Source organism: Pararge aegeria, chromosome 27 (assembly GCF_905163445.1).
Source record: "Pararge aegeria chromosome 27, ilParAegt1.1, whole genome shotgun sequence".
Taxonomy (NCBI): Eukaryota; Metazoa; Arthropoda; class Insecta; order Lepidoptera; family Nymphalidae; genus Pararge; species Pararge aegeria.
The window spans coordinates 5,923,273-5,949,474 of record NC_053206.1 but is presented as its reverse complement, the minus strand read 5'-3'; the positions used below and the strand labels follow the sequence as shown (position 1 = coordinate 5,949,474).

General features: G+C 36.7%; 1 protein-coding gene across 1 annotated transcript; it reads right to left on the bottom strand.

Moving 5' to 3' along the window:
• Positions 1 to 410: 410 nt before the first annotated feature.
• LOC120635675 (regulator of G-protein signaling 7) lies at positions 411 to 26,058 on the bottom strand. Its single transcript, XM_039906772.1, has 15 exons — positions 25,520 to 26,058; positions 21,074 to 21,230; positions 20,745 to 20,831; positions 18,689 to 18,849; positions 16,438 to 16,496; positions 13,418 to 13,560; positions 12,515 to 12,709; positions 11,634 to 11,733; positions 10,672 to 10,813; positions 9,903 to 10,016; positions 8,598 to 8,726; positions 7,811 to 7,939; positions 4,953 to 5,016; positions 3,409 to 3,501; positions 411 to 811 (listed from the first exon to the last, which is right to left on the bottom strand). The coding sequence occupies exons 1-15, from the start codon at positions 25,579 to 25,581 to the stop codon at positions 746 to 748; spliced, it is 1,701 nt and encodes a 566-aa protein (XP_039762706.1). The 5' UTR covers positions 25,582 to 26,058; the 3' UTR covers positions 411 to 745.
• Positions 26,059 to 26,202: the final 144 nt, after the last annotated feature.

Genomic DNA, 26,202 nt, shown 5'->3' with positions numbered 1-26,202 from the left:
AGTTTTTTTTTATTTTCAAAGCTATCACCTAACATTTTTTCTTAAATTCAAGTATGTCAAACAGACAACAAAAATAAAAATAAAAACTTGACACGTCGTTTAATATTTTTTCCGGAATTGACTGGGCAAATGCCTAAGAACTAAATTGTATTTTTTGCCCGAAAAATATACGTTAATCTGTTTGTGCCTTTTTTGAGATTTTCGTCAATGTCGGGTGAAATGCGTTTTCCTCCGAGATTTACTGAAAATTTCACAACTTATAGGTATATCATAAAATGTTGTTCAAAATCGGAATTAATGTTTTTTTTTCGAAATCGACTCTTCATAACAAAATAAAATAATATGTTAACGTAATATATTGTTTCATTTTTAAAATTGGAATCTCTCCAACGGTTTTAATTTTTCTTTACAATCACAAAACTTCAGAACCCGCAAATTTGATTCCTAAAAAACTTTTATCCTCAAAATTTCAAATAGGCATATTTTTAATTTGTTTATCAGAGAAATGTCTTAAAACCTCTTTTTGACAAACTCAAACCTTTGGTGTTTTTTTTTTTAATTTCTGGATTTTTAATATTTATTTTGAATACAACTTTGGTTTTGTTTACAAGCAGATCTTGTATGAATATTCCTTCTAGACATTTCTTTTTTTCCCCCCTTATTTATATGGAGACTGGATTTTTTTCTTACTTGCCTGTGAGAGTATATCCGTCGATCCATATATAGAAATACGCTTGACTGTGCATTAATTAGAAGATGTTTCCTTCCTGCCCGTGAAGGAGACGATGGATCGAATCCCTTTGACCGAAGTCTGTAAATAAAGAAAAAATATTTTTGACATTTTTTTTTTATAGTAACAATTAAATAAAAATTAAAAAAAAATATCTTTATTTTCAAATAGATTACAAAAATCAATTGCTAGCGGTCTCCACACTAGGTAGCCTGTATCGTGGAGACCATGAAAGACTTCTCTTTTAGATTAACATAGGACTAGGATACTTCCTTTCATGATCTAAATATATATATATTATAGATACCAAGATACAATTAGATATACATTGAGGTAGGGTATAATAAATATATAAAGAAAAATATACTAGTATGTTGTAAAGGGTAAGTAAAATATTTATAACATATTTGCTATAAGTATTTCCTCTGTGTTCTTGTAAGTTAGTGTTTTTAACCAGTTTGTGATGGTATAATTTGCCTGTTTAATTGTTAGGTGTTTAAAATTACAAGACTTGGCAAAAAATGTTTTCGCCACTGCAAGATTGACTTTCACTACTCTTCCCTTAAAAATCTTGTAAACATTTGGAGATTGGAGTGACTGTTTGTGCCTCAGTATAGCTGCTTTCAGTATAAAGAGCTGTCGAACTGTAAGTACTCCACTTTCTTTGTAAAGTTGTGTAGTTGGGTAACTGAAGGGTTTTTTTAGTAGTACTTTTAGGACAGAACGTTGCGCTCTCTCTAATTCTATTAAAATTGTCTTAGATGCTTCCTACTATATATTGGGATACTTCCCCAGGACAGAACGCAATAATTGAGCAACGACTGACACAATGATATATATATTAATTTTAACGTTGATATTTTTGTTACGTTACGTAATTTTTTAATTATACCAATGACTTTCCGGACTCTGCCAGATAGGAAAGCGACGTGGAACCTTAAGGAGAGGTTGTTATCCACCTGGACTCCAAGATATTTAATGACGTTAACCAAGCCGATTTCATCACAGTTACATTGATGCCTTGAAGAAGCATTTGTACTTGTCATGCCGCAACTATGAATCTTAAGGCTGTAGCCATTTTTTTTGCTAGGAGCGGAAGTAGCAGTTTTGTGAAAGCAAAAGGGTGAACAAATTGCTATTAAGCCATTCCGTTAACACTGCAATCCCTTGATGGGCATTATAGTATATTACATCCCAAGTCAATCCATTGAATATTAAGGCAGGTTCATCGGCGTAACATACAATGTCAGCATTTTTAAATGGTAAGTCATGTATGTCGTTGATGTATAGTATAAAAAGTGTGGGTCCAATTATGCTGCCTTGTGGAACACCGAAATTAATATTCTGCATGTCACTTTTCATATTTGAAACTTTAGTGCACTGTTTTCTGTGGTGCAAGTAACTTCTGAATCACTGGTGTGCCTCTGATACCAGTGCATTCCAGTTTAAATAAATATACAAATATACTACGACAATACACACACACCGCCATCTAGCCCCAAAGTAAGCGTAGCTTGTGTTATGGGTACTAAGATGACTATAGTCGTAAAAATATAATAGGCCCGTTTTGACATTTGTCATCGCGACGTAACTAGTTATGGAACCATAAGACTCTGTACTCGATACTCACGATAAATCAATTCAAGTTTGTATCAGTACTGGATTGATATTATTATGTATTGTAAAGTGTTCGTTCGTTCAAAGTATTCCTTTAACTTCACAACCAATACGCGTAACTGGCTGTTGATTATACGTCCACTTTTCAACATGTTGAAACAGAGTTAGTACTATATAAAAACAAACACAAAAATCGAGTCAAATCACTATGTTTAAATTAATGTCCAAAATAGAAGAGCCATAGTTAACGTAAAAGTAAACAATATATATCAAACTTAAACGAGCGCACAGTCAACTTTACAAGATGAGGAACGAAAAACTGCGCAGTGCGCGCGGGGACGCTTCAGTCATGTGCCGCTTGGTCAGACACATCAACTCAGACTCATTATTTAGAACCCATTTTGAGAACCAAGCTCATTCGTTGCAGTAAAAATAACTACACAATATATAATTTCGATATTCAGTAAAAAAATGGTTACAGCTCTAGTATAAAAAAAAAAAAGACTGAGAACGTAACTGTTTTCGGAACGTTTCGGAACAATTATAAATTGCATGCTACTATGAAGTAAGCGCAATAAGAATACTCGCGATATATTCTTTCGTATTATTTAACGTCCCAAAAAAATTTACGTATTTTTTAAAACACTGTATGTAATTGATTTTTATTTTTTTGTTTCTTTCAGTTTCGTTCCAAGTTACATTCTATGGTCTTGCACAAATGTCAAAACGGGCCTATTACATTTTTACGACTATAATGAATATTTTTTCAATGAATAATATACATAAATACTGATAAAATACATATAAACAACCAGACACTGAAAAACATTCCTGTTCATCACACAAACATTTTCCAGTTGTGGGAATCGAACCCACGGCCTTTGACTCAGAAAGCAGGGTTGCTGCCCACTGCATTCATTCTTTCATTCATTCATTAATCGACGGTTAAACGTACTTTACGTATTCTTGTTTATGCTATAAGTTTTTTTCTGTGGTGTGCAATAAGTGTATTCATTCGTTCATTCGTTCAACCGTTCATTCAATAATGGTTATTTATTTACCTTCTTTTTGGAGCCATTCAAATAGTCCTTGTACATTTCCGAGCGCAGGTATCTTGAATAGCTGTCAGACTTCATCAGGTGGTATACGTGCGCCTGAAATAGAGTACGTGAATTAATATGAAAAATTAAGCTTAATTTGCTATACTCCGCGAAAAGCAGGAGAATCTGTGTGGTGCAATTTATAATTTCGACGCAGCGACCGTTTGCGGCGCAAGCGGTGGGTAGGCACACAAATTTCAGTAGGCAATGTTGTTGGTATTCACGTATTGTATGAGTGAGTTTTTATTAAAATATGCCAATTAGTAATAATATGCAGTAAAGTTTCTTGTTTTAATACTAGTTTGTTAAGTTTTGTGTTTATTAAGTTTATAGACCTATTATTTAATCATGTTTCGATATTTAGTTCTAAGAAATAAGTGATGTGTTTTAACAGTGCACTTTATAAGTACGTTACATTACATTACAGTATTAAAAATATGAGTCAGCGGTAGAATATGTGATATCCTAAATACAGTTATAACTAGTTAGGAGTCAGATACTCACCCACACCAGGGCCAAATTATAACTTTTACCTAAATATATTCAAATATTTGTGGGTCATAGTAAACCTTGTTTTGATACATATATATAAATAAATAAATAAATAAATAAAATAAATAAATAATTTCGTCAATCCTTATACTCCACACCAAACAGATCTTTGGCAATGTACCCTCTACGCACGTTTCGCTCCGAAACCGGAGCATCCTCAGGAGATGTTGACTTTACAATGAATGAAATAAATAATTGTTAAGACTAACAATTATCATATTTTAGTCATTGTAAAGTCAACATCTCCTGAGGATGCTCCTAAGTTCCATACACGCCTGGTACAGAGAAAAACTCAGCTGGGTTTTTCTTTTTGCTATCAACATCTCAAAATTATTTTAAGTGCGAACTATTTAGAGCATTCATTCATACTCAAGTTTTATATAATACTAGCGTACCCAGCACGCTTCGCCGGGCTAGATTTTGCTTTATTTTATTTAAACAATAAAATTACATCATGAAATTTTTAATTTAAGTCTCATAATATATTAAATCATTTATTTCTCTCCGTATTCATTCTCTTCTATTCACTTCTCGGGCGGGTTTAGATCATTATCTACACCCATGTACACCCAACAATAGAATATCATCATAGTAAATAAAAGCTGTATTTGACAGTTTGACAGTTCAAAAATAGGAGTGCTCCGATCGTGACCAAACTATACAGGATTACTCGCCAGGTCAATCCGGAGATTCCCTGAAAGTTTCATTGAGATCGGTCCAGCCGTTTCGGAGCCTATACGGAACATACCCACACACTTTCTCTTCTATATATATAGACTAAATTTTCATTCGCGTTTATCAATATTTTTTACAAATCCCGTGGAAACAGTTTGTTTTACTGAGATAAAAAAAAAACTAAAAATCAATGTCAAAAACCAAGTTTACTTTAGTTAGGGCGTAAAGTTAGGACACACAAACAGCTATAGCATTGTTAATATTAAGTATGGACTTACCTGCGCTTGATCAAAACAATATCGGTCAGGTGTTCCGGATTCCACCTTGACCCGTGTTAGTTCTCTGAAACAACAAAAAAAAACAAGTTTGATAACAGGCAGAACCGCGGGATAGCTTAGTGGTTTGAGCTTGAAGGACCGAGTTCGATCCCCGGCACGCACCTGTAACTTATTAAAAATTCAAAAATTCAAATATAAGCACTTTTGAAACGTCAAGTCTGTTTCGGAGTTATGTGCGTTTTTAATTAAAGTGATTAAAATTATTATCTGCTTTAAGAAGTCGGAGGAAAACATCGTGAGGAAACCTGCGTGCCTGAGAGTTTAGCATAATGTTCTCAAGGGTGTGTTAAGTCCACCAATCCGCCATTGGCCAGCGTGGTGGACTACGGCCTAAACACTGCTCATTCTCAGAGGAGACCGTTGCCCTGTATTGAGTACTTTGTACGTATTGATTATTGTGTACTAATATTAGTAGTAATTTTTTTATTTATACACTTACACTTTATTTGTACACCACAAATAGGAAAAAAAAAAAAACAATGAACACAACAAAAATAAACTTAAAAAGTAGGATACAAAGAGCGGCCTTATGGCTTAGTAGCGATCTCTTCCAGGCAATCTTAGGATTAGGAACACCAAGGGAAACCGATTGGTGGTGTATTATTATTATATAAACACTAATACTTATCAATATTACACACATAAAATACTAATAATAATAAATATAAAAAATAATAAACTAACATACGATACATACTTATTATGGAGGGTAGAGGTAAGGAGAGTCATCTTATATGGGAGAAAAGTTGAAAAAGTGTCCAGTTGTATGCACTAAATAACAGTTCAAAAATCCTCCACAATGGCGCTGGTGGATGCACAGGGTATGGTATGAATGTAGCAATCGTAGATGAATTGAAGTATGCCGAGTTAAAAAATTTAATGTCATTATCGACTAAAGTAGTTAATTATTGAGAATTTCAACAACTTACGTTGTACAAAATATTGTGGTAAATATAACCTTACTTCCTTGTTTATTTTTCAAGCCTACTCTAACAATATTTATATTTGGCGCTTCTTTTAAGAGTTACCTTGATGCAAATGTGGCGCCATCCTAATTTAATACATTTTGACGACACTTTTTTCATATACACAGATGATCCTCCTTACTCTAATTAATTAAATAAAAAAGTAAAATGTTAATAAAATATATACCTATGTATTATATTTAAGGAAGAGCGGAATCCCCTGGTACAGGCAATTACAAGCTTAAAAGGGGGCTCCGACAACTGTTGTATCAAGTATCTTGAAATGTAATAAACAATTTTGATTTTTTTTTTTTTTTTTGACTCTACCCTCCATAATACTTATATATGAACGGGCGCACCAAGCTACTGAAGGAGGCGCCACTGACGCGCGCACTCCGTACCCTCAATGTGATAGCCGAGAAGACGGATTTATTTTGTTGCACTCTGAGTGAACTCACAAATATAGCGATTTGGATTTTATCATATACACTATAGTTATATATATTATTAAAATTTAAATAACATGCTGCATTGTCGTATTAGGATAACTTTTTCCTGTAATGACAAAAATGTAAGATGGGAATAAATAAATAAATAAATGTATGTATGTATTTAGTCATTCCATTATGAAGCCCTTTTATTTGATACCCATATTGAGCGAGTTGTGAAAAAAAAAGTGTATCGCCATTTTTCGGTGGCGGCCATCTTGGATTCTATGTCATAGTATACAACGTGTAACAGAATTACGAAATAATATAAAATGATGCATGAGTGTATTTCATAAGGAATCACCCTGTAAAAATATTAAATCAAAGGAATCCTATTTTTTTCCATACAAACGAATTCAAAACACTAAGTGTTCACTTATGACAACCCTGTTGAAGATAAAAGACAGACACGCGCATAGTACCTGCTCTACGCGACGCGTACCTGATAAAGTGACAGGAGTCACATGATTTTAATTTTGGGCGGATAGTGGGTTGATTGGCTATGGGCGTCATAAGAAGGCTCAGAGTCACTCAGCGGGCAATGGAGAGAGCTATGTTAGGAGTATCTCTACGTGATCAAATGAGGAGATCCGTAGAAGAACTAGAGTTACCGACATAGCTCAACGAGTCGCGCAGCTGAAGTGGCAATGGGCGGGGCACATAGCTCCGAGAACCGATGTACGTTGGGGTCTTAAGGTGCTGGAATGGCGACCCCGCACCGGTAAACGCAGCGTAGGTCGGCCCCCAACGAGGTGGACAGATGACGTCATTCGAGTCGCTGGGAGCCGCTGGAGGCAAGTGGCCCAGGACCGTGTATTGTGGAATTCCCTACAAAAGACCTATGTCCAGCAGTGGACGTCCATTGGTTGAGGTGATGATAAAGTTGATGATGCATGGGTTGATATGATGATGGTGGCGATTCTACTATTCAAGCCCTCTCAATCGGTACCCATATCGAGGGAGTCGTGAAGAAGAAATGTAATCCGCCATTTTTTCGGCGGCGGCCATCTTGGACCGATTTTTCTCGAACATAGCTACACCACTAGCGATTTATAACGATAGAAAAACGCTAATCATTTAATTTTTCTTTTTTTTTTCTTATTTTTTAATTACATAATACTTTTAAATAGTATTATTTTACCTATATTGTTTAAGCGTAGCCCTGACAGTGCCTACCGTCCAAACATCACGTCTGGCTTCACGGAAGATCAGCGCTGTGTCTTTAACAGGCACTGCAAACATGCTGAGTGAACACCATTTTGGGATCACACCGTTCCTATAACTGTTGTGTAGACTATAAAGTTGTATTAGTCTTTTTTTTTCTTTGTAATAAAAGTAATGGTACCTGCTGGCGGCGTCGATATTGATGGGCGATGGAGCGTCGGCAGCCAAGAACTCCTTCCAGATCTCCTTGGAGCGAGTCGCCACCCGGCGGATGGGCAAAGACTTCAACTCTTGAACAGCGAGCCAAAACCTTTAATGGCAAATGAATAAATAATAAAAATCATTTATTTGAGACGTTCCATTACATTTATCCTAATAGTTCTAATAATCTCCATCCACCTAAATCTCTTAGGCTACTTTTCAGAAGTTAAACTTCTGCCGTGTGTAAATAAAACGCTGGCCTATCGGAAAAAAAAGAGATCTTTATTTGTATACAACATTATTAAGGTATACACAAATAATATAAAAACAGAAAAATTAAGAAAGAGAATACAAAAGGCGGCCTTATCGCTTAATAGTGATCCCCTCCAGGCAACCTTCGAATTAGGTAAAAAGAAAAGGAGAACAGACTGCTGTTTGTAACAACCAATGCAATGGTATGAATGAATAAATAAAATAAAATAAATAAATATACTACGACAATACACACATCGCCATCTAGCCCCAAAGTAAGCGTAGCTTGTGTTATTGGTACTAAGATAACAGATGAATATTTTTATGAATAATATACATAAATACTTATAATGTAGATATAAACACCTAGTTACTGAAAAACATTCATGTAAATAATAATTTTCCAGGTGTTGGAATCGAACCCACGGCCTTGGACTCAGAAAGCAGGGTCTCTGCCCACTGAGCCAATCGGCCGTCAAAATAAATGCAATTTTGAATTAATAAAAATGCCTTACTTGAGATTCTCTCCACTGAATTCCTTGCTGAGGAACTTGGCGAAATGTTCCCTCCCCGGAGGGTCGCGGAGTAGTTCCCGCAAACCGAACGACCAGCGACGTACGCGACGTAATGGAAGTGGTTCCTTACTGTGAATCAAATTAAATAAAAAAACATAGTGAAAAAATAAACAAATATACTACGACAATACACACATCGCCATCTAGCCCCAAAGTAAGCGTTATGAGTACTAAGATAACTGATGAATATTTTTATGAATAATATACATAACACAAACATTTTTTGACGTGTGGGAATCGAAATCACAGCCTCGAGCTCAGAAAGCAGGGTCACTACCCACTGCGCCAACTGGATTTAGAGTCTACAACTCTTTAGCTAGGGTTTTAACAAAATGTTTGTAAAACAAAAATCAGCAGTATTGGATTTGCGACTCTAAACCGAGTGTCGTTAGGTTTAATTTACTTTCACGATACAGCGTTTGATATGCGAAAATGACTTCGATGGACTTGCGACTCTAAACAGAGTGCCGTTAGGTTAAATTTACTTTGACGATACAGCGTTTGATATGCGAAAACGACTTCGATGGATTTGCGACTCTAAACGGAATGTCGTTAGGTTCAATTTACTTTGACGATGCACAATTTTATATGCAAATTTTGAATATTCGATAGAAGCAGGCGTTACTTCATGTAAATCCATGATATATTATGAAAATTAAGCTTAATTAGCTATACTCCGCGAAAAGCAGAATCTGTATGGTGTAATTTATAATTTTTGTTAAGACTTTGTAACTTAACAATTATGTATTGTAAGGTCAAAATCTCCTGAGGATGATCCGGTTTCGGAGCGAAACGTGCGTAGAGGGTACATTGCCGAAGATCTGTTTGGAGTATAGGGATTGAAGAAATTATAAATTACACCACACAGATTCTCCTGCTTTTCGCGGAGTATAGCAGCAAATTAAGCTCAATTTTCATAATATGAGTGCCGTGAGGTTAAATTTACTTTGACGATACAGCGTTTGATATACGAAATCGACTTCGATGGATTTGCAACTCTGAACAGTGTCGTTAGGTGCAATTTACTTTGACGATACAACGTTAGATATACGAAAATAAATCCATTGGATTTGCGACTCAAAGCCGAGTGTCGTTAGGTTCAATTTACTTCGACGCTACAGCGTTTAATATGCGAAAACGACTTTGATGGGTTTGCGACTCTAAACAGAGTGTCGTTAGGTTCAATTTACTTTGACGAAGCATAGTTTGACATGCAAATTTTGTTTTAGGCCCAGATGTGCTTACCACTGCTTCTCCTGTTCCCAAAGCTCAGTGGTCTCGGTCTGCCAAGGGTTCGGCCATTCTGGTGGCGTCAGCAGAGCGTCGTACTCGGCGTACTGTTCGCAGTACGATATAAACCTGGAAAACAATGGCTTTTGAACACGTTGCGTTTTATTTAGTAATTAAAATATCACTTGCTTCAACGGTGAAGGAAAACATCGTGAGGAAACCCGCATGCCTGAGAGTTCTACGTAATTCTCTAGTGGTTCTCAAAGGAGTGCGGAGTCCACCAATCCGCACTGGGCCAGCGTGGTGGACTAAGTGTGTAAAGTGGGAGGAGACCCGTTCTCTGTAGTGAAGAAATGAAGAAAATCTCCAGTACGAGTTGTAAAAAAATTTAAGGTTAGGCTTTTTATAACTCTTACAAAGCCTATCCTTATTTTTTTTATTACTCGTACTGGAGTTTTTTTTTTTCATTTTATATCATCTGCATACCCTGTGCATAACCTGTATGCACGTCACTGCCAGCTAGATGGCGCCACGAGATCTTACATAACGCTTTTTTTTTTTTTGGAAATTATACTTCTTTTTCAAATTCAAATTCAAAATTCAAAATTCATTTATTTCAAGTAGGCCTAATAAATAAGCACTTTTGAAACGTCAACTCAGTCTGTTTGTAGTGATTTTTTATCATCTGCATACCCTGTGCATGCCCTCTATGCACGTCACCGCTAGCTGGGTAATGAGGAGACCGCCAGTGAGTCAGTGACGATAAGCCAGTTCAGCAACTCACATCTCAGCAACCTTGCTGACGCGTACATTCCTACGTTCCAGTCGCGTCTTCAGGATTGACAGCTGTCTTTTAGCCGCCTCTATCTGTTGCTCTATGGTCTTGTCTTTGTCGTCGGCGACCACTACTCCTTGGGAGGTCTCACCTGCAAACAGCAATGTTACAGCTTAATTAAGAGTTAGGGTTAGTAATAAAATAATTTAATATTACTAATCAATCTGTTATAATGGCTTAATTCATATTCACATTATTATTTTTAATAATCTTTAGTTAAATACCTATACTATACGATACCCTAGCTGCATCACATATCCAGGCCACCTCGTCAATGCAGCCGCACCCACCGTGCGGCTGCTACCAGTGCCGAGCAGGCCAAGAGCCGTAAATATGAAAACCTGGATAGCAGTTTCATTTTTGTGCCTTTTGGAGTAGAGACTTTAGGACTGTGGGTTCGGAGGCACGAGCTCTTTTCAAAGAACTATCGAAAAGGGTTATAGAGTCAACCGGTGATCCTAGAGCGGGTAGTTACCTTGGCCAATGAATTAGTTTGGCCATCCAAAGAGGCAACGCTGCCAGCATCAAGTTTTAAATAGTTTATTTTGGGTTCTATTTATAAAACAATTATTTTAAAGAATAAATAAATGCTATTTTATTGTTAAATACTTATTTAAGTTTTAAAATTGTGACCGGAGATAACAACGATTCCCACAACTGGACAATATTTGTATGATGAACATGAACGTTTTTCAGTGTCTGGGTGTTTATCTATATATTATAAGTATTTATGTATATTATTCATAAAAAATATTCATCAATTATCTTAGTACCCACAACACAAGCTACGCTTACTTTGGGGCTTTGTGTATTGTCGTAGTATACTTATTTATTATTATTATTCAGAGTATTATATAATATTGCGGTAAATTTGCTTGATATGTAAATTATTGCTTTAAAAAAAGATATACCATTCTCCTTTACAGTACTGTCTTTGCCATTTACTTCTGCGTTCTTCTGTATTGCTTCTTCGCTCTCTTGCGCGTTTGTTATTGTGACGATTGGGTTGTTCTGTAACGGACAAACAAAAAAAGTTATTTGTAAATTAAACCTTATGGCTGCTATCTCTAAGGGCGAATTTTCCTTAGAATAGATTATGAAAATCCCCAGCGGTTCCCAGTTCACAATTTCCGTTAAGCTTCTCACCCAATCATTCCACACAAGTTATCCCACACAATATACCTCAACATGTCTAGCTCAAGAATTGGTGCTATGAAATGCAAAAACAAAAAAAACTTTTAAATTTTTCAATTTCCCTAGCGCAACGGTGAGCGCTGTGAAGTTAAGTTCCCTGCTCTGTGTCGTTAGTGCGTTAATCCAAGAAATTTGCTTCGAGTGGATACAGACACGGCCCGGCACGACAGAGAACGGCTTATGCACATCCCATAAGACCATATCTTGGATGTCCAGGACCCTTGCTCCATTCATTCCTTCATTCACTCATACCTTTAAATTATTCCGCCAGATCAGCTCTTGGCACTGTTGCAGCAGTTTGGCCTTTAGAGCGTTAATCCGATAAATGTTCTTCGGGTTCAAAACTTTGGTGTTGATACAGACAGAAAACAGCTTATGCACATCCCATAAGACCATCTCCTGGATGTCCAGGGCATACGTCTCCATTCATTCCTTCATTCACTCATCAATTAATTCACTCATACCTTTAAATTATTCCGCCAGATAAGCGCTTCGCACTGTTTCAGCCATTTGGCCTTGAAAGCGTTAATCCGAGAAATGCTCTTCGGTACTAATGTTCAGGACATACGACTCCACTCATTCCTTCATTCACTCATACCTTTAAATTATTCTGCAGGATCAGGTCCTGGCACTGTTTCAGCCGTTTGGCCTTGAGGGCGTTTATCCGGGACAGCTTCTTCGGGTCCACCTCTGTGGTGTTAACACAGCCGGGCATCGGCCTGTGGACGTCCCAGAACGCCCTCTCTTGGCTGTCCAGAACTTTCCTCTCAAGCTTATCCCGCTTCTTGTCCACCTGGATCAAAATGGATTTGGATATTTATTTTCTAATAAAGTTGTTAACAAAGTTGTACTTTTCGTATTATATCGTGCGGAAAGTTGGCCTTTTCGCACTAGTGTTTTTTTTTAAATTTATTTATTGTCTTTCCAAGCCATACTTCCAACCAAAAAGTTTATTCTTTTGAAGTTATACTTCTTTAGCGGCGTTAGGAAAGTAACTGGTGTGAAATTATACGCTGTAACGAAATGCGCACGCGCATAGTCATACGATTTTAACACGATGAAGGTAGTTGCGAAACCGAGTGAGAGGGGAATTCATCGTCCGCCAGCTCACTTTTTACGATGCGCGCGCACACCGTCACAACAAACCGACATCCTGTATTTGCTATAAAGTTTGACAGTGTACACTTTCAATTTTCAAAGTCTGCGGGCTCATTCCTGTGATTTTATTGTACGATCAAATTTTAATGTTCAGTGAAACATGGTGTGTAGTTTTGTCTACAAACGTAGAATAAGGCAAAAGATAAATTTTTTGAAAAAGATTTCATCTTATTACGCCAAAGAAGTTCAAACTTCTAACGCTTGTCCATTAGTACAAACACTTTTTTTTTTTTAGCTTCTTTTTTTTTATTGCTATATTTATGTATACACTTCGTTAGCGCGATGCAGGATCTCCGGGGCGCCATCTAGTTTGGCAATGTGTACTAATAAAACTTTAACGCACCTTGCTTTGTGCTTCGGCTTGCATAAATATGAACTCCCATTTCCGGCTGAACATCTTCTGCAGCCGGGCCAGTGATTCGGCCTCATAGTCGGCCAGTTCTAGCCGAGCTTTGTTCTGCATAGTCCGCTTGCAAAGATACACGGCTGAAAAACGATATTTATTCATAAAAATCCATACTAATATTATAAATGCGAAATTGTGTACGTTTGTCCAATAATAACGCAGCAACAGAGCGGCGGATTGAAGTGAATTTTTGCATAGAGATACTTTGATTCCCACAACTGGAAAATGTATGTGTGATGAGCATGAATGTTTTTCAGTAACTGGGTGTTTATATGTATGACGGCTCAAGAGCCTCCGAGTTGTTTTTAGAAAGAGTGACGTCAGCGATACTGACGTCACTAACTTCAATATTTCCGTCCATCACGATTAAAACCACAACATGTTGTTTTCTGTTTTTATTACGAATACTTTCAGACGTCCGAACGGTCCGACGTCTCGAGTAATAATTTCACTGCGAGATATCGGCCAACGGTACTTATACCAAAGCATGCTTGTGCAATCATCTGTTGTAAAAACTTGTTGACACCGACTAATTGTGTTTCCAAAATTATGTTGTGAGTTTTAACACATGATTGTCAGTAAAAGCTTAGTTTGTGATTGAAACAGTTTAAAAGAAGTAAGTTAATTAATAAATCTTAATTATTTTGACGCCGGTTAATGAGGTGTAGAACACCTTCGCGCCGACATGTATATTCTAAATATTTATGTATATCTTAATATATATAAATCTCCTGTCACGATGTTTGTCCGCGATGGACTCCTAAACTACTTAACCGATTTCAAATTAAATTGGCACACCGTGAGCAGTCTGGTCCAACTTAAGAGATAGGATAGCTTAGGTCTTTAATTATAGTCGCAATTTTATTTTATTGTAAATTATTTGCCTATGATTAATTGACAGTCACAACTCACATGTTATATTTATATATATACTACTATACTCATTTAAGGCTTGGCGATACTGAAAACTTTAAAAACAAAATCAAACGCAGACGAAGTCGCGGGCAACAGCTAGTTATTTATAAAAAAATATTCATCAGTCATCTTAGTACCCATAACACAAGCTACACTTAAATTGGGGCTAGATGGCGATGTGTGTATTGTCGTAGTATATTTATTTATTTGTTTTTTATTTATGGGCCGGTGAGTGACATTGGCTACTTTTAATTCCGGAAAAATGCACAGTTCCTGTGGGAAGATTCCTGCGACAAACAAGCAGTTGAGTAGTTGAGAGGAGGAGAGTAACATGAGCTACTTTTGCTCCTGGAAAAACATCTCATTGAAAGTATATGTAATGTATATCAATTATTTTTCATTGCAACAAATTAATAAAAAAAAATGTTTTTAATATGAATACTATTAATCTATACCTTGTCACATAAACTCTGTGTGGTTTGAGATGAGGTGAGATGACCTAGTGGTCGTTAATTGTTTTACTCTTAAGTTGACCAAAAAAAATTAAAAAAAATTTTAAATTGAATGTTGAACTATCCCGTTTTCCGTACTAAACATGCTTCATCAACCAAAGGTTGTCTGCAGGAGATCGCTTCAAGCGATAAGGCCGCCTTTGCGCCTATATATTTATTGACCTTTTGTTTTGTTCAATTAGTTTTTTTCTATATGTGATTCAATAAAGACTTTCTATCTATCTAATTTCCATAAATGTAACGGGACTCTTTAAAAAAAAACATGAAAAAATTTCATACATTCACATCCTAACAAAGTGACCAAACGTCGTTATATTTGAATATATAAAGGAGAGATAAGTATTCATGATCGGTGTCCTATTCCTTCTGGAAAAAAATCCTAACTAACACACGAGCGAAGGCGCGGGTAGATTGCTTTTTCACATACTGCGACGAATAAATTTTTATTAGTTTATTATTACATTAGTCTTAATAGTTTTCTTTGTTTCTTTACGCCTTGTGTTCACACTTTTATGTTATTAAATTTTTTAAATATGTATTAATTCAAAATACTCAATTATTTTTATGTTAAATCCGAGACTATTTCAAAATGCTATGTTATGTAATCTTTGTGGCCTTAGATTTAAGTAAAAGTATTAATAAATATATTAGAGAAACTTTATTGTAACGCTGTTGATTACGAATAAATAAATAAATAGAAGCTAGTATATAAATAAACATACTACGACAATACACACGTCGCTATCTAGCCCCAATGTAAGCGTAGCTTGTGTAATGGGTACTAAGATGAACGACGAATATTTCTATGGATGATATACATAAACACTTATAATATACAGATAAACACCCAGACACTGAAAAACATTCGTGTTCATCACACAAACATTTTTCAGTAGTGGGAATCGAAGCCCCGGCCTTGAACTCGCTTGGTCGCTGCCCACTGTGCCAATCGACCGTCAAATTCATCGTTCTTTTCAAAATATTTATTTACATCATACATTACTCACTTGCTTTATGTGAATATCTAATAAATAATAATAAATAAATATACTACGACAATACTCACATCGCCATCTAGCCCCAAAGTAAGCGTAGCTTGTTTTATGGGTACTGAGATAGCTGATGAATATTTTTTTTATGAATATAATACACATAAATACTTAAAATATAAAGATAAACACCCAGACACTGAAAAACATTCATGTTCATCACACAAACATTTTCCAGTTGCGGGAATCGAACCCACGACCTTGGACTCAGAAAGCAGGGTCGCTGCCCACTGCGCCACACGGCCGCCTCTCTGTAACTACTTTTTTTGTTTGGTGTACAATAAAAACGTATTCAATCATTCATTCATTCATCCATTACCTCTACTTAACAGCCTGGTTGCCCTGGTGGTTAATAAAAGGCCAAGCGCGAATCGGAATCGCGCTCTTAAGGTTTCGTACAATTATCTATAAAACAGACACAGTTGTACAGAACTTTACGACTCCTAGAATGCATGAATTTCTGTTTTTAATATTTACTTACCATAATCTGTATTTTCCGGTTCCCATTGGTTCGACGGCCAGAAATATGGTGTTTGAAATCTGTAATACAAAATAACCGTATGATAACTATTTTCATATCAATAAAAGATCCACCACTAACAATTCTGCCTAACTTATGGTAACTTCCACCATTTTCATTTCCTTTTTTTTTTATTTTAATTGTATTTTATTTCTTAATACTATTAATTAGTAAAATATGTTAACACATTTATTTTGTAATGCAGTTGTAAATAAATAAATAAATATACTACGACAATACACACATGGCCATCTAGCCCCAAAGTAAGCGTAGCTTGTGTTATGGGTACAAAGATGCCTGATAAATATTTTTATGAATTCAAAATTCAAAATTCAAAAATTCAAAATCCATTTATTTCAAGTAGGCCTAATATAAGCACTTTTGAAACGTCAAGTCTGTCTGTTTGTAGTGATTCTACCACCAGGTTGCTCTTCTAATAATTTTAAATGACATTGTGCGATGGTGATAACAGAAAAAAAACACCCGGCTAAGTTTGTTGTGGGCTTCTTCTTAGACCAGGACGCGTTTGGTTTTAAGTTTACGAATGTGGTTATCGCCATCATCTCACTACCGTGTAATTATTATGTACGCATCAGAAGTGCCACCTATTACTTGAATAAAGATATTTTTGACTTTGACATTGACTTTATACTTTATACATACTTAGAAAATACACATAAACACACAGACACTGAAAAACATTCATGCTCATCACACAAGTTGTATTTAAAATGTAATCAATTTCGAAATTATTTGCAAACGTTGCGAAAACCTGTAATAAGCTGAACATGGACTTAGCTCACAACGTAGAATCTTGGAAAAGAAAATATATATTAGCTGTATGTTTTCCTAAATAAATAAATAAATCGCCTATAGAATAATTTATTTTGTTTGGTGTGCAATAAAGTTGTATCCACTCATTCATTCATTCTTTTTTACATTCGTTCATAAGTTCGTTCATTCAAATTTCATAAATATCCCTTTATATTCGATAAATAAATAAATAAATCGCCTATAGAATAATTTCTTTTGTTTGATGTGCAATAAAGTTGTATTCACTCATTCATTCATTCTTTTTACATTCGTTCATAAGTTCGTTCATTCGAATTTCATAAAGAATATCTCTTTATATTCGATTGGTTTTTGATTATGTTTGTTTTTTTATATATCCATTTTTTTTTTTCAAAAACTTAAAAAACACTGAAAAGTCAAGAAAAGATTATTTACATAATTAGAAAACTTATAATATCGTTTAATATCGTTCAGTTCAATAATATAAATTGCATACTACCCATAGACATCTTGGAGATGCCTCTTAAAAAGTTCAAACTTTGTATTTAACATAAGCTTATAGAAAAGTCCTATTATAGTATAAAGGACTACATAATCGATAAAAAGCTTGGGTGTGAATTATTGCTCTAACCAGGTTGCTCTTCTAATAATTTTAAATGACATTGTGAGATGGTGATAAAAATAAAAACACCCGGCTAAGTTTGTTGTGGGCTTCTTCTTAGAACAGGACGCGTTTGGAACCCTCGTAGCTTTAGTTTTAAGTTTACGAATGCGCTATCATCTCACCATCGTGTAATTCTTATGTACGCATCAAAAGTGCCACCTGTGGGGCCTACTTGAATAAAGATATTTTTGACTTTGACTTTGACTTTATAAAGAAAAAGTGGACATAAACAGTCGACTTACAAGAAATGGTCTTAAATTAGTGTCATCTGCATATCGTCTGCGAAAGGTACAGAAGTCATTTGTGGGATTGAGTATACGCTTTTATAATATGATTCCTAAGGTAATTTTGGACCTACCAAGTTTAAGGAATTTGTTAAAACACATTTATTACAGCGTGGTTACTATACAATTGCTGAATTTCTTAATGACAAAGTTGCTTGGAATCATCCGGCTCCGCTTTCAGCTCTCACAAGATAGAAAAATGAATGTTAAAATGTAAAATGTAAATTGTTGATGTTGGAAAAGAGCAACTGCTGAGTTTCTTGTCGGCTTCTTCGCGGTAGAATCTGCCTTCCGAACCGGTGGAAGAGTCAATACAAACAGACAGACTTGACGTTTCAAAAGTGCTTATATTAGGACTACTTGAAATAAATGAATTTTGAATTTTGAATTTTTGTTTGAATTTTGAATTCCTACCCACTGAGCTATCACCGCCTCACATGTAGTCTAATAAAAAAAATGCATATATCATAACCTGTAATAAGTGTTGTCATTTTTCACAGAGAGGCAGTGATCGTCGATCGGGAACAGGTATCCGTGCGAAGCCAGGAGTCCGCCTATGTGTTGTGATTCCCAGCTCTCTTCCAGGTTTAAATGGCGGTTCAGCCACGCCACCAGGTCCGAGCCCGTGAACACCTGGAAAACAACGTTGAATGAATAAATGACTGAATGACTGAATGAATGAATGATTGAACGATTGACCGAATGATTATACTTTTATTGTACACCACAAAAAGTACATAGGAAAAAATATTATGTACATATAATATATAAAAAAACAATATTTGTAACTAAGGACAAATAAATAAATGAGGAACTACAATTATATATATAATATATAAAAAAGATATTTACTTAAAAATAATATAATAACAACATTCTTACAAAGCAAAATCAAAGCCAAATATAATGTCTTTATTCAAATAGGCAATAGATGGCACTTTTGATGCGTTTATTAAATAAATAATAAATACATAAATAACAATACTACGACAATGCACACATCGCCATCTAGTCCCGAAGTAAGCGTAGCTTGTGTTATGGGTACTAAGATAACTGATGAATATTTTTATGAATAAAATACATAAATACTTTTAATATACAGACACTGAAAAACATTCATTTTCAACACACAAACATTTTTCCAGTTGTGGGAATAGATCCCACGGCCTGGCACTCAGAATAAATAAATAAATAAATATTTTGAAAATTAACAATTATTCATTTTAAAGTCAACATCTCCCGAGGATGCTCCGGTTTCAGAGCGAAACGTGTGTAGAAGGATGCTTCATTGCCGTGATTGGATCTGTTTGGTGTGGAGTATACGGATTGAAGTAATTATAAATTACGTCATACAGATTCTCCTGCTGTTCGCGGAGTATAGCAAATTAAGCTATTTTCATAATATATTATGGATTTCCGCAAAGTAACGCCTGCTTCTATCCAATAAATAAATAAATTAACTACGACAATACACACATCGCCATCTAGCCCCAAAGTAAGCGTAGCTTGTGTTATGGGTACTAAGATGACTGTTGAATATTTATATGAATACTGAAGCTACGAGGGTTCCAAACGCGCCCTGATCTAAGAAGCCCACAGCAAACTTAGCAGGTTGTTCTTTTTGTTATCACCATCTCACATTGTCAATTGAAAATATTTAAGAAGCAACCTTGTTAGAGCAATAGTTCACGCCCAAGCCTTTTTATCGTATACGTAGTCCTTTATACTATAATAGAACTTTTCTATAAGCATCCAGCAGCATTTTATGTAGTCTAGTGTACTGCATTGCTAGTTTATTTTTGCTTCTAACGTTCAAATTATTGCAGTCACATTTCCTTTTTCATTTTGATATATATATTTGTGAACATACATTAAATTTTCAAATATATATTGGCTATAGACTGTCATTATTGTTATTCTTAATTCTTACTTACTAGATCGACATTACTAGACTGTGAGATGGTGATAACAAAAAAAAACCTGGCTAAGTTTGTTGTGGGCTCTTCTTAGACCAGGGCGCGTTTGGAACCCTCCTAGCTGTAGTTTTAAGTAAAAAAATGCAGTTATCACCATCACTAACATTAGTGTAAAATGTTAAATGTATGAACGCTTTATGTAGGCCTTATTACAGGCACTTAGCCTGTAATAAGGCCTAGGCTACATCTTCACTTTCTGTGAGGCTGTAGTCAATTTAATTTTTTTTTTTAAATGAAAACCGAAATCCTACTTCACCGACTTAAGAGGTACATCACTGTCTCTGAGACTTATCTATAAAACCGAAACGCTGATAGTTTTTGAGTAAACCACTGTCAAAGTTTTTACTCAAAGAAATCAGATTCACGTAGCGTAGGTAGTATGCGCGTGTCGGTCTTTTATCTTTGTCGTTAGAGTTGTAACTAGCCACGGCCGAAGCCCGGCCACAGAAAATTCAGAAATTATAGATTCCCGTGCCGGGAAGCGACTACAGCGACACACACACACACACTTAAATACACAGCGCGCAACTCGTCAAAAAGAGTTACACTTACAGACGGTATCTTGGTCATGAAGCTTTTCACAGTTTTCACTGGCACTCCTGTATTTTCATCTTGCATTTTCTCTATGATTGCCTCCATCTGAAAATGTTGTGATTTTTTATTATTATTGAAGAAAAATGAAGAAAATCTCCAGTTAAAGTTCTAAAAACAAAAGGGTAGGCTTTTTATAACTCTTACAATGACTATCCTTAAGTTTTCTATAACTGGAGTACTGGAGTTTTTTCAATCAATTATTCATTCATTCTTTGATTCATTCATTCATTCATTCATTTATACAAAGGCAATAGTAGTAGCCATGGTCTTTAAATTTTGAAATTCACCTTTTTATACACCAGGTAATTTGGAGACTCCTCCGGTGAAGGAATGGTAGACATCAGAGCTTGGACACTGGGCGGGAGGTTCGCTATCATATCTTTTTTATCCTTCTCTTTATCCTTGTCTTTATCTTTCTCGTCCTTCACACATTTTGTGTTCTCCCTGAAATAAAAAGTGTTATAAAATTAAGACTAGCGGTCCCTTGCCACTTTGTCCACATATAAACAAACCTAAGAAGATAGACATATGCTGTCGCAGACTTCTTTTTAGAACTTTTAATGGGGAAAAACGTTGTCACACATAGTTTTATCGAAACTTTAACCGTTTATGCAGCGCATGCAGTGGAAGCTTTTAAAATGAGAAAAAGAACGCTGATTTTGAAACATTCTCCATTGGTGCTATGCTCCTTATTGTCTTAGGGTGATGATATATAGCCTTCCTCGGTAAAAGGGCTATCCAACACTGAAAAATACTGAAAGAATTTTTCAAATTGGACCAGTATTCCTGAGATCATTGCGTTCAAGTAAACAAACAAACTCTTCAGTTTTATATAGTAATATAAAATTAGTGGTTACAACTTCAGCCCCCTTTTCAGTGGATCTCAAGATTGCACATTTATTTTCCATGTGTGTGTGTTTAAAATATAGATCAGAGAGTAAGAGGCTAATTTATTAAAAGGGCCGCTTCTGAGGCATTAGCACTCAACAGAAAAAACCTATGCATCCTAGTGCGAGCGCTTACGGGGCACTGTGGGCTTAACAGACACATGTTCAACCTAAGGCTGCAGGGCACAGATCTATGTAGACTCTGTAAGGAGGCGGCGGAGACGCCGCTGCATTTGATCTGTTTCTGCCCCGCGCTGATGCATAAATGCAGCACTTTTTTGTGGAAGCACATAATGCAACCAGAGGATGCTAAACTTCTTCCAGCAAGGAAAGTGCTGCTTTTCCTGAAGGCGACCAACGCTTGCTGGGAGATCTAGACAGGGGCGTCACAATAGATCGTAGCCGGTCAACGTGACACCAGGGAGCAGGCAAACCTGAGCCGCAAGCAGAAGAAGAGTCTACTTTTTATCCTAGGACAACAGAAGGTCTCCATGGGATTTGTAAAAAAAGCTTCTTAGGCGACCAATGCTTACTAGGAGATCTAGACAGAGGCGTTACAATAGATTGGACTGGTTGACATGACACCAGGGAACCGGTGAACCCCAGCCGCAAGCAGAAGAAGAAGAATCAAGCTTTATTATTAAACCTTGTTTACATAGTTACTACAAATTATAACAACAAGGCTCTCACAAGTTAAGATCCCAAAGACTGTTGTTGCAAGAGAGAAATCTGCAGAGTTTCTAGCCAGCTTCAGAATGCATATTCTACCCTTCTGGGACGATAGAATCTGCCTTCTGAACCAGAGGAAGAATACAAACAGACAAAGTGTTCTTGAACTAAATTTTTTTTTTTTTTTTTTAAAGTATATAGACAAGTGCTTGACTGCAATCACACCTGATGGTAAATGATGATGCAGCCTAAGATGAAGCGCGCTTGCCTAGAAGATGCCTATTCACTCTTGATTTGAAGGTACCCAGATTATAGGTATCAGGGAAGACGGAAGATGGGAGGGCATTCCAGGCCTTTGCGGTGCGGATCAGAAAGGAAGAAGCAAAACGCTTCGTACGTGTTGATGGTATTTCAACCACGTAACGGTGCAGATTCTTTCGGTGCCTCGCAGTTCGATGGTAGAAAGGAGATGGTTTGACCAAATCGAATAGCTCCTGAGCACACTCTCCGAAATGTATCTTGTAGAAAACAGCCAGACAAGCAACCTTGCGCCGATGTTCAAGGCTTTGAAGTCTACTGACTACAAGGTCGTTGCCAATGAGTCTCCTAGCACGACGATCCACCGAATCCAAAGCATCGAGCTGGTACTTGGCAGAGCCATCCCATAAATGGCTGCAGTACTCCATGCACGACCGAACCTGAGCTTGGTACAGGGTTAGAAGCTGTTCTGGCGTGAAGTAGCGCTTAACTTTGTTGAGGATGCCAAGTTTTTTGCCAGCAGTTTTAGCTTTGGACTCGATGCATTGTCCAAAGCTTAGATTGGACGAAATGCTGATACCTAGGAGCTCAATACTATTCGTGATTGGCACAGATACATTTCGGAAAGTCGGAGTTAGGGGGAACGGACTCCGTTTGGCGGAAAACAAACACGCTTGGGTTTTGGAAGCATTAAACTGTACCAGATTAGTGTCACCCCAATCGGACACCTCGCTTAAGGCCAGATTAACGCGTTCCACCAAGGCCTCTCTGAGCACAAGAGTTTCGTCTCCACTAGCTCGTGGACTGGACATGTATCTAGCCGTCACAGTGCTGTCATCTGCATACCCAAAGATGCCGGGTTTTAACAGATCATTTATATGCAGCAGGAAGAGCGTAGCGGAAAGAACCGATCCCTGAGGGACACCAGCGTTGATGGCCATTAGGTCAGACGAGGACCCATCGACGACAACCCGAAAAAATCGTCCACTCAAGAAATCAGCGATCCAGTTGCAAAAACTAATGGGTAACCCGTAGGCTGGAAGCTTGTGCAGAAGACTTTCATGCCAGACACGATCAAAAGCTTTCGATACATCGAGTGAAACGGCGAGCGCTTCACCGTGCTTATCCATGGCTTCACCCCAGATGTGCGTGGCATACACTAAAAGATCCCCTGTTGACCGATTTCGTCGAAAACCGTACTGACGGTCTGACAGGAGTTCGTTGTTTTCTAGGTATGCCAGAAGTCTGTTATTAAGTACACGCTCCAGACTTTTACATAATAAAGAGGTGATAGCAATTGGTCTGTAGTTAGATGGGTCGGCACGGCTACCCTTTTTTGGAACAGGTTGCACGTTGGCAATCTTCCAAGCTTTCGGGACCTGAGTGGTTTTAAGGGAGAGGCGGTATAAACGTGTTAGAATAGGAGACAATTCGGGAGCACAGGTTTTAAAAACCACTGCTGGAATTCCGTCTGGACCACTGGCTTTATTCACATCCAGATTGCGGAGCACTTTTAAAACCTCACACTGTCGAATGCGTATCTCTGGCATGACAGAGTCACAAAAAGGTATGGTTGGTGGTGAGGCACTTCCTGAATCTAGCTGTGAATTAGCTGCAAACAGAGATCCTAAGAGGTTAGCTTTATCTGTTGCAGTAAAAGCCAGAGACCCGTCAGGTTTCAAAAGGGGTGGCAGCGAAGGACGGCAAAAATTCGTTTCGATGGACTTCGAAAGGGACCAAAAAGCTTTACTACCACGTGGATAAGAAGCTAATTTTGCCCCGATACGTATGGTGCGACTAAAACGAGCTCTTTTTAGTACCTTCTTGTAGGACTTGGCGGCTAAGTTAAAAGCTCTCTTCTTGGCGGTGATATCCGGAGCTTTTTTTGAACGGGCTTCAGCCCACGCTGCAAACGCTGTATCTTTATGTGCCTCGGCTTGGGCACACTCAGCGTTATACCACCGTGGAACCCTGCCATCGAGTGATACGTCAGCGAATGGAATAAAGTATACCATGGCTTGCATTATGACCTCCGATAAAGCTTTTTCACTGCTCGACGGATCATTAGACGAGAAGCATACTTGCCGCCAAGGAAAAGATGCAAAAAAATGCCGCATCTCGTCCCAATCTGCAGACTTGTATCGCCACACCCGTCTGATTCCAGTAGAACCGGAGTCCAGGGGGTGATAGTTTGACACTGACCTAACCAAACAGTGATCAGAAGTGCCCAAGGGAGCTCTAACTGATACTGAAAAACGGTCTGGGTCGGTAGTCAGCAGAAGGTCTAGGCAATTAGGTAAATGAATTTTGAATTTAGAATTTTTTGAATTTGAAACAGTATTGGATATATAACTTATTTACCTCCAACTCAGTGAAATGTATGCACTCATCTAACTAACTAATTCAGCACAGGGGTATGTGTTCTTATAAGTGGAATGATTCCGATTTGAATCCTGACATATATAAGACCAACCAACAGCAACTTGAGGATTTTCATTTTCATTTTTTTTCTAGACTGATGAGATTGTAAGCCAAGGATGTGGCTAGTTATCACAATACCAACACACTATAGCCTGCCGGTATGATACTGTGTACACACCAACTAGGAAATGAGACTGGGAATAAAAATAAATAAATAAATATACTACGACAACACACACATCGCCATCTAGCCCCAAAGTAAGCTTAGCTTGTGTTATGGGTACTAAGATAGCTGATGAATATTTTTTTTTTTTAAATTTTAATAATGTACAGACACAGGCACTGAAAACATTCATATCCATCACAGAAACATTTTTTTCCAATTGTGGGAATCAATCCCACTGCCTTGGACGCAGAAAGCAGGGTTGCTGCGCACTGCACCAAAAGGCTGTCCAATAAAATTTATTAAAACTAAAAGAATAAAAAAGTAATAATTACCTGGACGGGCCTTGCTGACAGGCTTTCTGAGCAGCTTTCTCCGATGAATTCATCGTAACCATTTTAATTCAAAAATTCACTTCAATAACATTCACAAAAAAATCCTCTTTTGAATTATCTCAACACCATATTGAAAACTTGTACCTTAATCTCACATTAACATTATTTCATTTTGAGTCTATTTAGATTAAATATAGGACCTACGACAGTCTAATAAAGTATCAAAATATTTACACATTTTATATTACACAGGTTTTAGTCACTTCAATTGTATATTTTATAAAGGTTTTTTATCACAACTACTGTTATATTTAACTAAAGAAACGATTATTACATGTTATACTCCGATGAGAAAAACAAATTAACAAAATTTAGGGCGAATTTTCTACTGACTAGTTTCTAAAGGAAATGCATTTTATCTTTGGTTTATAGTAACACGGTGGACCGTAAGGTGTTTAGTTAGTTAAGATTTAATATAAACTACATTTAACACTAACATTTTATTCATAAAATCGTATTTAAAATCCAAAAAGTTGATACATCAGTGAAATATTGTATGTATCAAAATGTCAAAGTACGACAGCCATTATTTATTATATGTGTGCCTTATTGAACAGAGATGGCACTAATAATTCCAAGTCGATAGAAAGAGATGGAAGCTGCAAGCAAGTTTAACTCGACTA

Coding starts and splice junctions, on each gene's coding strand:
- LOC120635675 (XM_039906772.1), bottom strand. CDS start 25,581: ATGGTTACGATGAATTCATCGGAGAAAGCTGCTCAGAAAGCCTGTCAG. Junction 12,710..13,417: donor AAGCCGAAGCACAAAGCAAG/GTGCGTTAAAGT, acceptor ATTTTGATCCAG/GTGGACAAGAAGCGGGATAA. Junction 5,017..7,810: donor AATATCGACGCCGCCAGCAG/GTACCATTACTT, acceptor TTGTTGTTTCAG/AGAACTAACACGGGTCAAGG.